We start from the raw sequence: 12,564 nt of genomic DNA, 5'->3' as shown, positions 1-12,564 counted from the left end.
CAAAAGAAGCTTATATTAAAATCAGACACAGTTGACTTGAAGGTAAAAAGCATTACTAGAAATAAGGACATTTTATATCAATAAGTTTAATTTACCAGGAAGTTAAAAAATTTATTTATTCATTTATTTATTTATTTATTTTAGACAAACAGCTTTATTTGAAAGACGAGGGACAGCCGAGTCCCCCCGACCCCGCGGTCCTGGCAACGTCGGTCTCAGGCGTGGGAGGACCAGTGTCCTGCGGAGAGAAAAACAGGGTTGGGGCCGGGCGCGGTGGCTCAAGCCTGTAATCCCAGCACTTTGGGAGGCCGAGGCGGGCGGATCACAAGGTCAGGAGATCGAGACCATCCTGGCTAACATGTTGAAACCCCGTCTCTACTAAAAATACAAAAAATTAGCCGGGCGTGATGGCGGGCGCCTGTAGTCCCAGCTACGCGGGAGGCTGAGGCAGGAGAATGGCGTGAACCCGGGAGGTGGAGCTTGCAGTGAGCCGAGATCGTGCCACTGCACTCCAGCCTGGGCGACAGAGCAAGACTCCGTCTCAAAAAAAAAAAAAAAAAAAAACAGGGTTGGGGTCTGCAGCCGGGGTCAGGAGTCAGGGGTCAGACCACGCGAGCGGCCGCACCCGGGTTGGGGGGTGGCCACGGCGCCTGTCAGGGCCTGGGTTTCACCGCCGCACATGGGGCAGCCCGCGGTGAGCTGAGGCCCCCGGAGGCTCTGGGCGCCGAATCTCACCCGCAGCCACGGCCAAAACGGGGGGTGATTTTCAGCCAACGCCGGAAAACATTTCTAAATTCGTATGCACTTAACAAAACCTCAAATAATATACAGCACCGAGCTACAAGGAAAAATAGACAAGTTCACAATCATCGTAGGGGATTTAGCACACCTCTCTCAATAGAGTATACTTCTTTCAGAACTGATAGAAAAAGTCAGCAAGGGCCAGGTGCTGTAGCTGATGCCTGTAATCCCAGCACTGGGAGGCTGAGATGGGAGGATTGCATGAGGCCGGAGTTCACGACCAGCCTGGGCAGCATAGGGAAACCCCCATTTCTACAAAAATTAAAAAAAAAAAAAAATTAGGGCCGGGCGCCATGGCTCACGCCTGTAATTCCCAACACTTTGGGAGGCCGGGGCGGGCAGATCACCTGAGTTCAGGAGTTCGAGACCAGCCTGGCCAACATGGCGAAACCCTGTCTCTACTAAAAGTACAAAAATTAGCTGGGCGTGGTGGCGGGCACCTGTAATCCCAGCTACTCAGGAGGCTGAGGCAGGAGAATAGCTTAAACCCGGGAGGCAGAGGTTGCAGTGAGCCAAGATCACGCCACTGCTCTCTAGCCTGGGTGACAAGAGCAAGACTCCGTCTCAAAAAAAAAAAAAGTGCTGAGCATGGTGGTGCATGCCTGTAGTCCCAGCTACCCAGGAGGCTGAGGTGGGACGATTACATGACCCCAGGAGGTTGAGGCTGCAGTGAGCTATGATGGCACCACTGTACTTCAACCTAAGAGACAAAATGAGACCATCTCTTTCTCTGGAAAAAAAAAAAAAGACAGAAAGAATAAGAAAAAATCAGCAAGGATATAGAAAATTTAAATAACACAAGCAGCAAATTTGATTCAACAAGCGTATAGAGTCCACTATACCCAACAACTTCAAATTACAAATTATTTGCAAGCACATTTGGAACATTTAATAAACTGACCAGATTGTTCTATAAAGCAAGTTTCAACAAATTTCAAAGGCTTCAAATGATGCAAAGTATGTTTCTTGCCTACATTACAGTGAGGCTAGAATCAGTAACAAAAAGGTAACTGGGAAGTCCCTATGTTTACAAGTTAAATACAGCCGGGCACAATGACACATGCCTGCAGTCCCAGATACTTGGAGGCCAGAGGATCTCTTGATTCCAGGAGTTTAAGGCTGTAGTGTGCTGAATACATTTTTAAATGACCCACAAAATAAATCACAATTGGAGTTAGAAAATATTTTGACCTGAGTGATAATTTAAAATGTCACAAAGCAGGCCAGGCACCATGGCTCAAACCTTTAATCCCAGCACTTTGGGAGACTGAGGCAGGTGGATTGTTTGAGGTCAGGAATTGGAGACTAGCCTGACCAAATGGTGAAACCCCATCTCTACTAAAAATACAAAAACTTAGCCGGGCGTGGTGGTGGGCACCTGTAGTCCCAGCTACTCGGGAGGCTGAGGTGAGATAATCGCTTGAACCTGGGAGGTGGAAGTTTCAGTGAGCCGAGATTGCGCCACTGCACTCCAGCCTGGGCGACAGAGCGAGATTCTGTCTTAGAAAGAAAGAAAGAAAGAAAGAAAAGGGCTGGGCGCGGTGGCTCGCGCCTGTTAATCCCAGCACTTTGGGAGGCCGAGGTGGGCAGATCACAAGGTCAGGAGTTTGAGACCAGCCTGACCAACATGGTGAAACCCTGTCTCTACTAAAAATACAAAAATTAGCCGGGTATGGTGGCGCGTGCCTGTAATCCCAGCTGCTCGGGAGGCTGGGGCAGGAGAATCGCTGGAATCCGGGAGGCAGAGGTTGCAGTGAGCCAAGGTCACGCCACTGCACTCCAGCTTGGGCGACAGAGTGAGACTCTGTCTCAAAAAAAAAAAAAAAAATTAAAAGAAAAAAGAAAAAAGAAAAGAAAAAAATGTGCTCAGAGGAAAATATATAGTCTTAAGAGCACATAAGAAAAAAGAGCCTGGATGTGGTGGCTTACCCTTGTAATCTCAGTGCTTTGGAAGGCCAAGGAAGAAGGATTGCTTGAGGCTAGGAGTTTGAGACCAGCCTGGGCCACATAGGGAGACCCCTGTCTCTTTTAAAATAAGTAAGTAAATAAATAAATAAAAATTTTAGGATGAAAGAAAAGCTGAGAATTTGTGAGTTCTGCATCCATCTCAAGAACCTAGAACAGTAAATTAAACTGAAAGGATTTAGAGGAATGGAAATGTGTACATAGAGATGTCTGGAAGAATATGTACCTAAAATGATAGTGGCTTTTTAAAATCTCTTGGGGTGGTATTTTTGGGTTAATTTTTTTTCTGTATTGTTCAAATAAGCTAAAACAAATAATAAAGCCATTGTAATTTTGGGGGGTAAAAACACTAACGGAAATTTTTTTTTTTTTTCTAGACTGAGTCTCGCTCTGTCACCCACGCTGGAGTACAGTGGCACAATCTCAGCTCACTGCAACCTCTGCCTCCCAGATTCAAACGATTCTCCTGCCTCAGCCTCCCGAGTAGCTGGGACTACTGGCACCTGCCATCACACCCAGCTAATTTTTGTATTTTCAGTAGAGACGGGGTTTTACTATGTTGGCCAGGCTGGTCTCGAACTCCAGACCTCAAGTGATCTGTCCGCCTTGGCCTCCCAATGTGCTGGGATTACAGGCATGAGCCACCGTGCCGGGCCTGAGGAAAATTTTTAAAAAATAATCGAGACTGTTATGGTGACACCACCACCAGAAGCTACAAGCAAAATACTGATAACCTCATATGTGAAAATTTTTCACATTGTTTAAAATACTATGAACAAAAGAAAAGACAAATAACAAACTGGGAAAAATATTTACAACTCATCACAAATGGCTAATCTCTTTAATATTAATATTAAAAAAATACAAATCAGGTCAGGCACAGTGGCTCATGCCTGTAATCCCAGTACTTTGGGAGGCTAAGGTGAGAGGATCACCTGAAGTCAGGAGTTCAAAACCAGCCTGGCCAACATGGAGAAACCTGTCTCCATTAAAAATACAAAAAGTAGCTGGACATGGTGTGGGCACCTGTAGTCCCAGCTACTCAGGAGGCTGAGGCAGGAGAATCGCTTGAACCCGGGAGGCAGAGGTTGCAGTGAGCTGAGACTGTGCCACTGTACTCCAGCCTGGGTAACAGAGCGAGACTCCATCTCAAAAAAAAGAAAAAAAAAAGACTGGGCATGCTGGCTCACGCCTGTAACACGCCCAAATCCCAGCACTTTGGAGGCCAAGGCGGGTGGATCACCTGAGGTCAGGAGTTCGAGACCAGCCTGACCAACATGGAGAAACTCTGTCACTGCTAAAAATACAAAATTAACTGGGCGTGGTGGTGCATGCCTGTAATCCCAGCTACTCAGTAGGCTGAGGCAGGAGAATCGCTTGAACCTGGGAGGCAGAGGTTGTGGTGAGCTGAGATTGCACCATTGCACTCCAGCCTGGGCAACAAGAGCGAAACTCCGTCTCAAAAAAAAAAAAAAAAAAGCTAATCAGCAAGAAAAATGAATAATAGGCCGGGTGCGGCGGCTCATGCCTGTAATCCCAGCACTTTGGGAGGCCGAGGCGGGTGGATCACAAGGTCAGGAGATCAAGACTATCTTGGCTAACACGGTGAAACCCCGTCTCTACTAAAAGTACAAAAAATTAGCCGGGCATGGTGGCGGGCACCTGTAGTCCCAGCTACTCGGGAGACTGAGGCAGGAGAATGGCGTGAACCCAGGAGGCGGAGCTTGCAGTGAGCCGAGATCAAGCCACTGCACTCCAGCCTGGGCAACAGTGCAAGACTCCATCTCAAAAAAAAAAAGAAAGAAAAGAAAAGAAAAATGAATAATAATTTAAAAGGGGGAGAGGTAAGACTTTACAGAACAGAGCTGGGTGTAGCATGCACCTGTATGTAGCTGCTTGAGCGGCTGGGTCCCTTTGAGCCAAGGAGTTCGAGACTAGCCTGGGCAACATAAAGAGATTCCATCTCTAAAATAAATGAATAATAATGAAAGAACGTACAGAACAGGAAATACAAATGGATACTAAACATCTGAAAAGATAGTAGGCCAGATGCAGTGGCTCATGCCTATAATCTCAGCACTTTGGGAGGCTGAGGTGGGCAGATTGCTTGAGCTCAGGAGTTCGAGACCAGCCTGGGCAACATGGCATGAAACTCCATCTCTATAAAAATATACAAAAATTAGCTGAGCATAGTGGCATGTGCCTGCTGTAGTCCCAGCTACTCGGGAGGCCGAGGTGAAAGGATCACTTGAGCCCAGGAGGCAGAGGTTTCAGTGAGCTGAGATTGCACCACTGCAATCCATCCTGGGTAACAAGAGCAAAACTCTGAAACAGGTTTCACTGTATATTCTTTTGTCCTTTTTAAATTTGGGGCAGGTGCATGTATTATCTATTCAGAAGTAAATATTTTAAAACCAAATGTATGTAAAAGCTTGTTCTCATTTTATCATATTTGTGCTTTCCCTGCTCTCTCCTTGCCTGCAAGGAACTGGAACATCCTAAGAGTTCCAGTTCAAAGGCCATCAGCCATATCTGATTCTCTCAGGCATAGTTACTCAGACAGCACTTTGTATATCTCCAGAATAGGGATTTCTTATTTTATGGTAATTGTCACCATATTGGTTTCTCCTACCCAAAGAGGAGGTAGAGATGAAGTCCCATTAATGGCTAAACGCAGTCTGTAGTTCCAAAGTCCCCAAGGGTGATGCCAATACCACAGAAGGTGCTGCGCATACCTCAGCCTCTTCAAGGGCGGGGGAGTTTAGAGTCCCTGCAGCTCTACTGTGCTTAATGCAGAACCACCAGGCTCTCCTTGTGTTTTCAGAAACAGGTTCATTATTGATCACTGTCTGCCATTTAGGGCCATCAATAGCCCCCTGCTACTGCTCCTAATCCCTCAGATCCCTGCTGCTAATTTTATATTGGCCTAGCGATGGTAGAAAGGTATATCAATTGGTTAAGTGTGTGACTTCTAGAGCCAGGCTGTGCTTGGATTGAATTCCAGGTCTACCATTTAATTGCTGTGTGATAGGGCTTTCTTTTATTCAACTTGTGCTTCAATTTCTTCGCGTGTAAATGAGGATAATGAGAGAACCGACCCCAGGGTTATAACCAGAAATAAAGGAGATGATGTTTGTAAAATGTTTAGGACAGTGCCAAACACATAATAAGCACCATATAAATGTTAGCTTAATATTATAATTCTTTTTACCAAGTGATTCTAAGTGTGAACCCAGTTTCTCATAGCATAAGAGACCAAGCTATAATTTACCATAATTCTTTGTTGAAGTCTCCAGGATAATTAAAGGTAATAACAAAAGAGAATAACTTCCAAAACTGGCTATCCATCTACACTAATCTTCTATAACGTGGCTTCCTCCCTGTAGCAGAGCCATCATTTCTTTCACCGTTCTGAGTTATTTTCCAGCATATTAGAGTCCAGACCAATGCCTTAAAGAACAGAGGAGCCGGGTGCGGTGGTTCACACCTGTAATCCCAGCACTTTGGGAGGCCGAGGCGTGTGGATCACGAGGTCAGGAGTTCAAGACCAGCCTGGCCAACATGGTGAAAGCCCGTCTCTACTAAAAATACAAAAAATTAGCTGGGCGTGGTGGCGGGCGCCTGTAATCCCAGCTACCCTGGAGGTTGAGGCAGAGAATTGCTTAAAACCTGGAGGGGCGGAGCTTGCAGTGAGCGGAGATCGGGACAGAGCAACATCTGTCAAAAAAGAAAGTTGTTTCCCTTAGATGTCTGCTGGTAACACTCTCTTTTTTTTATTTTGAGACGGAGTCTGGCTCTGTTGCCCAGGCTGGAGTGCAGTGGCGTGATCTCGGCTCACTGCAAGCCCCGCCTCCTGGGTTCACGCCATTCTCCTGCCTCAGCCTCCCGAGTAGCTGGGACTACAGGCGCCCGCCACCACGCCCGACTAATTTTTTTGTATTTTTAGTAGAGATGGGGTTTCACCATGTTAGCCAGGATGGTGTCGATCACCTGACCTTGTGATCTGCCCGCCTCGGCCTCCCAAAGTGCTGGTATTACAGGCGTGAGCCACCGCGCCCCGCCAACACTCTCACTCAATATTGTACTGGAGGCTGAGTGCGGTGGCTCACGCCTGTAATCTTAGCACTTTGGGAGACGAGCGAGGTGGATCACCTGAGGTCAGGAGCTCGAAGCCAGCCTGACCAACATGGTGAAACTCCATCTCTACTAAAAGTACAAAATTAGCCGGGCGTGGTGCTGCGCACCTGTAATCCCAGCTACCCGGATGGCTGAGGTAGCAGAATCGCTTGAACCCAGGAGGTGGAGGTTGCAGTGAGCCGAAATCATGTCACTGCACTCTAGCCTGGGTGACAGAGTGAGACTCTGTCTCAAAAACAAAACAAACCAAACCAAAACAAACAACTTACTGCCGCAGGCTGGAATGATTCACTGAATAAACAGTGAAATAAACATAAATAAAATAAATATATTTTTTAAAAGTTTGGTCTTACTTTGACCCCCAGGCTGGAGTGAAGTGGTATAATCTTGGCTCATTTGCAATCTCGACCTCCGTGGTTCAAGAGATCCTCCTGCTTCAGCCCCCAAAATAGTTGGGACTACAGGTGCGCGCCACCACTCTGGCTAATTTTTGTATTTTTTGTATAGCTGGGGTTTTACCACGTTGCCTAGGCTATTTTCGAACTCCTGGGCTCAAGCCATCTGCCCACCCCGGCCTCCTAAAGTGCTGGGATTACCTGCGTGAGTCACCGCACCCGGCCAAACAAGATATTTAAATCCATAATTAACGTGTTTAAGTTTTATTTATTTATTTTTTGAGACGGAGTCTTGTTCTTGTTGCCCAGGCTGGAGTGCAATGGCAGGATCTCGGCTCACTGTAACCTCCGCCTCCCGGGTTCAAGTGATTCTCCTGCCTCAGCCTCCCAAGTAGCCGGGACTACAAGCCTGCACCACCATGCCTAGCTAATTTTGCATTGTTAGTAGAGAAGGGTTTCACCAGTCAGGCTGGTCGGGAGCTCCTGACCTCAAGTGATCCACCTGCCCTGGCCTCCCAAGGTGCTGGGATTACAGGCTTGGGCCACCATGCCAGCCACAGGATATTTAAAGTAAAGCCAAAATTGCCGGCGCGGTGGCTCACGCCTGTAATCCCAGCACCTTGGGAGGCTGAGGCAGGTGGATCACCTGAGGTCAGGAGTTCAAGACCAACCCTGGCCAACATGGCGAAACCCGGTCTCTGCTAAACATACAAAATCAGCCAGGCGTGGTACCACATGCCTGTAATCCCAGCTACGCGGGACGCTGAGGCAGGAGAATCAATTGAACCCGGGAGGCAGAGGTTGCGGTGAGCCGACATCATGCCATTGCACTCCAACCTGGGCAACAAGAGTGAAACTCTGTCTCAAAAAAAAAAAAAAAAATCAAAAATTAATGTGTTTAGATTTTAAGACCAACTGGAATTTATTTATTGTTTCCCCACAAGTAATCCCAGCACTTTGGGAGGCTGGGGCAGGAGGATCGCTTGAGCCCGGGAGATGGAGATTGCAGTAAGCTATGATCGTACCACTGTACTCCAGCCTGGGCAACAGAGTGAGACACTGTCTCAAAAAAAAAAAAAAAAAAAAACAAAAACACGAAAGTCTAGGACTCAGTGAATGGCTAGACTAAGGCGCAAATCTTGCAGGGATTTGTCTTTTGATTCTGCATGGTTTCTAATCTTTATCAGGAGTTAAACATCCTTCTACAGGATAACTGCATCTAGAGGCAGGACTATATATAAGCAAAGGAAAAGTTCTTCGAAGAGGAAACACGAATCGCTCGTTTTAGGAAGGCAGTGCCTTGAAAAGCGCCTTGGTGTTGGGGGCTCGGGGCTGGGGGAGGGATAGCATTAGGAGAAATACCTAATGTAAATGACGAGTTGATGGGTGCAGCAAACCAACATGGCACATGTATACCTATGTATCAAACCTGCACGTTGTGCGCATGTACTCTAGAACTTAAAGTATAATAAAAATAAATAAATAAGTAAAAGTGCCTTCAGCAGCCTGAAGTTCTAAGAGCTTTCCAAGTTTAGAAAGGTGTCCGGGTTTTCTGCGATTACTTCTCTGAGCATGAACGGAAGTCACCCTTTGTGCCTTCTGCGGTGATTTTAATGATAGGTGTCATATATAGGATAGAGTAATCTGTTTACATTCTGTTCTTCTCGATGCACTCACAAGCGGGTAACTAGGTGACAAGAAAACAAAGATCTTATTCAAAAGAGAAGTCTTACAGCAACCAACGTCTCATCTTCCCATAGTAAAGATGACGGCGCCTTGAGGTAAGCTACAGGCAACACTGCTTCCGCGTTTCTCTTGCGCCCTGGTCCAAGATGGCGGATGAGGCCACGCGACGTGTTGTGTCTGAGATCCCGGTGCTGAAGACTAACGCCGGACCCCGAGATCGTGAGTTGTGGGTGCAGCGACTGAAGGAGGAATATCAGTCCCTTATCCGGGTTAGTTGTGTTTCTACAGTCTAACGCGTAGCATAAGGGTTGGGAGAAATCAGGTGTCCTCAATAATAGGCTCCGTGTGGAAGCCGCTTCCGGTTTTTAAGTTTAACGCCCAAATTCATAGAAATGGGACGATTGCGGGGCTCGGGGACTGAGGAGGGATGGTGGGGAGAGGGCAAAAAAGACTCAGGTGAGGTGCACAGTGGGGCCAGATCTTGCGGCTAAAAACAGCAGTTATTTTAGGGATACGCTTCCCCGGAAGGTGACGTGTCTCCCCGGCTCCAGGTGTTTGTTCACCTGGATGTGAACAAAAATCCTCAGGGCGCCAACTCCTAGTCCGCATCTCTCTGTCCTCTCCTTCACTCTTCACTGTTTTTGTTTGTTTGTTTGTTTGTTTGTTTGTTTGACGGAGCCTAGCTCTGTTGCTAGGCTGGAGTGCAGTGGCGCGATCTCGGCTCACTGCAACCTCCAGCTCCCGGGTTCAAGCGAGTCTCCTGCCTCAGCCTCCTGAGTAGCTGGGACTACAGGCGCGCGCCACCACACCCAGCTAATTTTTGTATTTTCAGTAGAGAGAGGGTTTCACCGTGCTGGCCAGGATGGTCTCGATCTCCTGACCTCGTGATCCTGATCCACCCGCCTCAGCCTCCCAAAGTGCTGAGATTACAGGCATGAGCCACCGCGCCTGTCCTCACTCTTCACTCTTTCAAACCACATTAGGGCTGAAAATTCAAGTAGGTGTTAACTACAGAGAGTTGGGGAGTTTAGCTCATAGTTAGAAACGGGCTGTCTTCTCAGCTATCTATCTAGGAAGGTGAAAAAAGTTTGTCTTCCTTGTAGTTTCTGCCTGCTTCAAAGACCAGCAGTTCTAGTTCTCCTACCTCATGTATTCATTCACTAAAAAAAAAAAAATAATAAATTACTGTGCATATAGAACCTAGGGAGGAGATACCAAGCCGAATAAGGAGGAACTTACTGAGGCAGACAAAACCAGATTATTATAATACAGTGTTTAAGTGGAGAGAGACTGAGACAGATATGGACAGATATAAAGCGAGAAATGGCTAGGATGTTTTGAGAGCGTAAGGAAAGACATCCAGTTTGCATTTGGTCATGGAAGGTTTCCTGGAGGAAGTAATGCTTGAGCTGAAACTATGAGTAAACATAAGTTAGCCTAATAAAACATAAGAGTAGAAGGACATTCAAGCCAAAAGGGACAGCAAGAGCAAAGGCATAGAATCTAGAAACGGCACAGGCATCGGCATGATGTGTTTGAAGAAACAAAGTAGCTCAGTGTTGTTAGAGCATTAAATGTGAGTCAGGGAAGGGTAGACAAAGCTAGGAGACATATTTGAGCACTTGAATTTTCTCTTGGAGGCTTTGGGATGCCGTTAAATGTTTTTAAGCTGAGGAATAACATGGCCAGATTCGGGTTTAGATCAGTCACATTGGCAATAAGGGGAAAATACAATTGACAGGGACAAGACTGAAGGTAAGAGACAAGTTAGGAGGCTGTCATTAATCTCAGCGAAACAAAAGGCAGTCTAAACTAGGCAGTTGTGAGGATAGAGAGGAGAGATAGATTTGAAGAATATTCAGAAGGTAAAATTAGCATGACATCATGGATTAGTGTAGTAAGGGTGATTCCAGGTTTTTGCCTTGGGTGAATGCTCATACTGCCACCTGAAATTGATAATTCAGGAGGATAATTCAGGAAGTGTATCCAAAGGAATATTATAAATTCCAGATGGAAATGCTGAGTTTGAAGTACCTGTGAAATTAAGGTCAAAATGTCAACATACAGTTGGATACTAAAGGCTGAAGTTCTGAGGAAAGATCTGGACCAAAGATAAAAATCTGGGAGTCATTAGCCTGTGGGTGCTAGTTGAAACCAGGACTATATGAGGCTAGAAGGAAGGGAGTTACCCAGTTCCTTACCTAGAAGGAAAGGAGTCTACCATTAAATGAGTTGTGGGCTGAGGGCAGACACTATCAGAGAAGTGAGAGGAGAATCCAGATGATATCTTCAGATCTTTTGTGCTTGCTAAATTGAGTGGAGCCCAAACATTCTATTCTCTGTTCTGGGCAGACCCCCACTTACCAGTATAGCCTTGTCTTCAGCTTTGCTAATGTTAGAAAAATTAGGTAAACATATTAAGAACAAGTAGGCTGGGCGCGGTGGTTCACGCCTGTAATCCCAGCACTTTGGGAGGCCAAGGTGGGCAGATCACGAGGTCAGGAGATCGAGACCATCCTGGCTAACATGGTGAAACCCCATCTCTAGTAAAAAAAAGATTCAAAAAATTAGCCAGGCGTGGTGGCGGGCACCTGTAGTTCCAGCTACTTGGGAGGCTGAGGCAGGAGAATGGCATGAACCCAGGCGATGGAGCTTGCAGTGAGCCGAGATCACGCCACTGCACTCCAGTCTCGGTGACAGAGCGAGACTCTGTCTCAAAGTAACCGGCTGGGTGCAGTGGCTCACGCCTGTAATCCTAGCACTTTGGGAGGCCAAGGCAGGTTGATCACCTGGGGTCAGGAGTTCGAGACCAGCCTGGCCAACATGGCGAAACCCCGTCTCTACTAAAAATACAAAAATTATCCAGGCATAATGGTGCACGCCTGTAATCCCAGCTACTCAGGAGACTGAGGAAGGAGAATCACTTGAACCTGGGAGGTGGAAGTTGCAGTGAACTCAGATCACGCCACTGCACTCCAGCCTGTGCGACGGGACTGAGACTCCATCTCAAAAAAAAAAAAAACATACTTTTCTTTCGAGGAGAGGGGGACTGCCCTTGGCCCCAACTACTCTCAAAGACCTCATTCCCTGCTTTCAGTATGTGGAGAACAACAAGAATGCTGACAACGATTGGTTCCGACTGGAGTCCAACAAGGAAGGGACTCGGTAGGTAGACCCTCCTGGGAGGTGTGGGGTGGGAGTCTTATATGAGTTAGGCAATTTGGTATCCTAGCGCCCACTACTAAAGCTGCCCTGTCTCATGTTAGCTGTCTCCACTCCCACAGCTCCAGAGTTCCCCAGTTCCCATCCTATGAGTCTCCCAGGCTGGTGGCCTAAGCCAAGATGTCATTTGAGTATTGGAAGAATAGGCAAATTGGACTGAGGTTTGGTCTTTGTTACAGGTGGTTTGGAAAATGCTGGTATATCCATGACCTCCTGAAATATGAGTTTGACATCGAGTTTGACGTGAGTGTGATAGAGTGGGAAATATGAAGGTTAGTAGAAGGGGAGGGATTAGATGATTGGTAACAAGTTATCCTTTCTTGAAGGGACCAAAGAAAACTTTAAAAATGGGAGAGAA

The 12,564-nt window shown here is 46.7% G+C and overlaps 1 protein-coding gene and 1 non-coding gene across 2 annotated transcripts in view; one reads left to right on the top strand and one right to left on the bottom strand.

Moving 5' to 3' along the window:
• Nucleotides 1-648: 648 nt before the first annotated feature.
• On the bottom strand, nucleotides 649-775 carry LOC116474058 (small nucleolar RNA ACA64). The gene has a single exon (XR_004249590.1). It is a non-coding gene; the product is annotated as a small nucleolar RNA ACA64 (small nucleolar RNA).
• An 8,125-nt stretch (nucleotides 776-8,900) lies between these two features.
• The window catches only part of UFC1 (ubiquitin-fold modifier conjugating enzyme 1), a 9,638-nt gene continuing 5,974 nt past the window's right edge, over nucleotides 8,901-12,564 (top strand). The window contains exons 1-3 of the mRNA XM_032161224.2: nucleotides 8,901-9,253; nucleotides 12,082-12,149; nucleotides 12,386-12,453. Coding sequence (XP_032017115.1) covers nucleotides 9,131-9,253; nucleotides 12,082-12,149; nucleotides 12,386-12,453 — 259 coding nt within the window. The 5' untranslated portion in view covers nucleotides 8,901-9,130. The remainder of the gene's footprint in view (nucleotides 9,254-12,081; nucleotides 12,150-12,385; nucleotides 12,454-12,564) is intronic.

This window comes from Hylobates moloch, unplaced genomic scaffold, assembly GCF_009828535.3.
Source record: "Hylobates moloch isolate HMO894 unplaced genomic scaffold, HMol_V3 SCAFFOLD_8, whole genome shotgun sequence".
Lineage (NCBI taxonomy): Eukaryota > Metazoa > Chordata > Mammalia > Primates > Hylobatidae > Hylobates > Hylobates moloch.
Note: the sequence above shows the minus strand (reverse complement) of the source record. Positions and strands in the feature narration are given on the sequence as shown.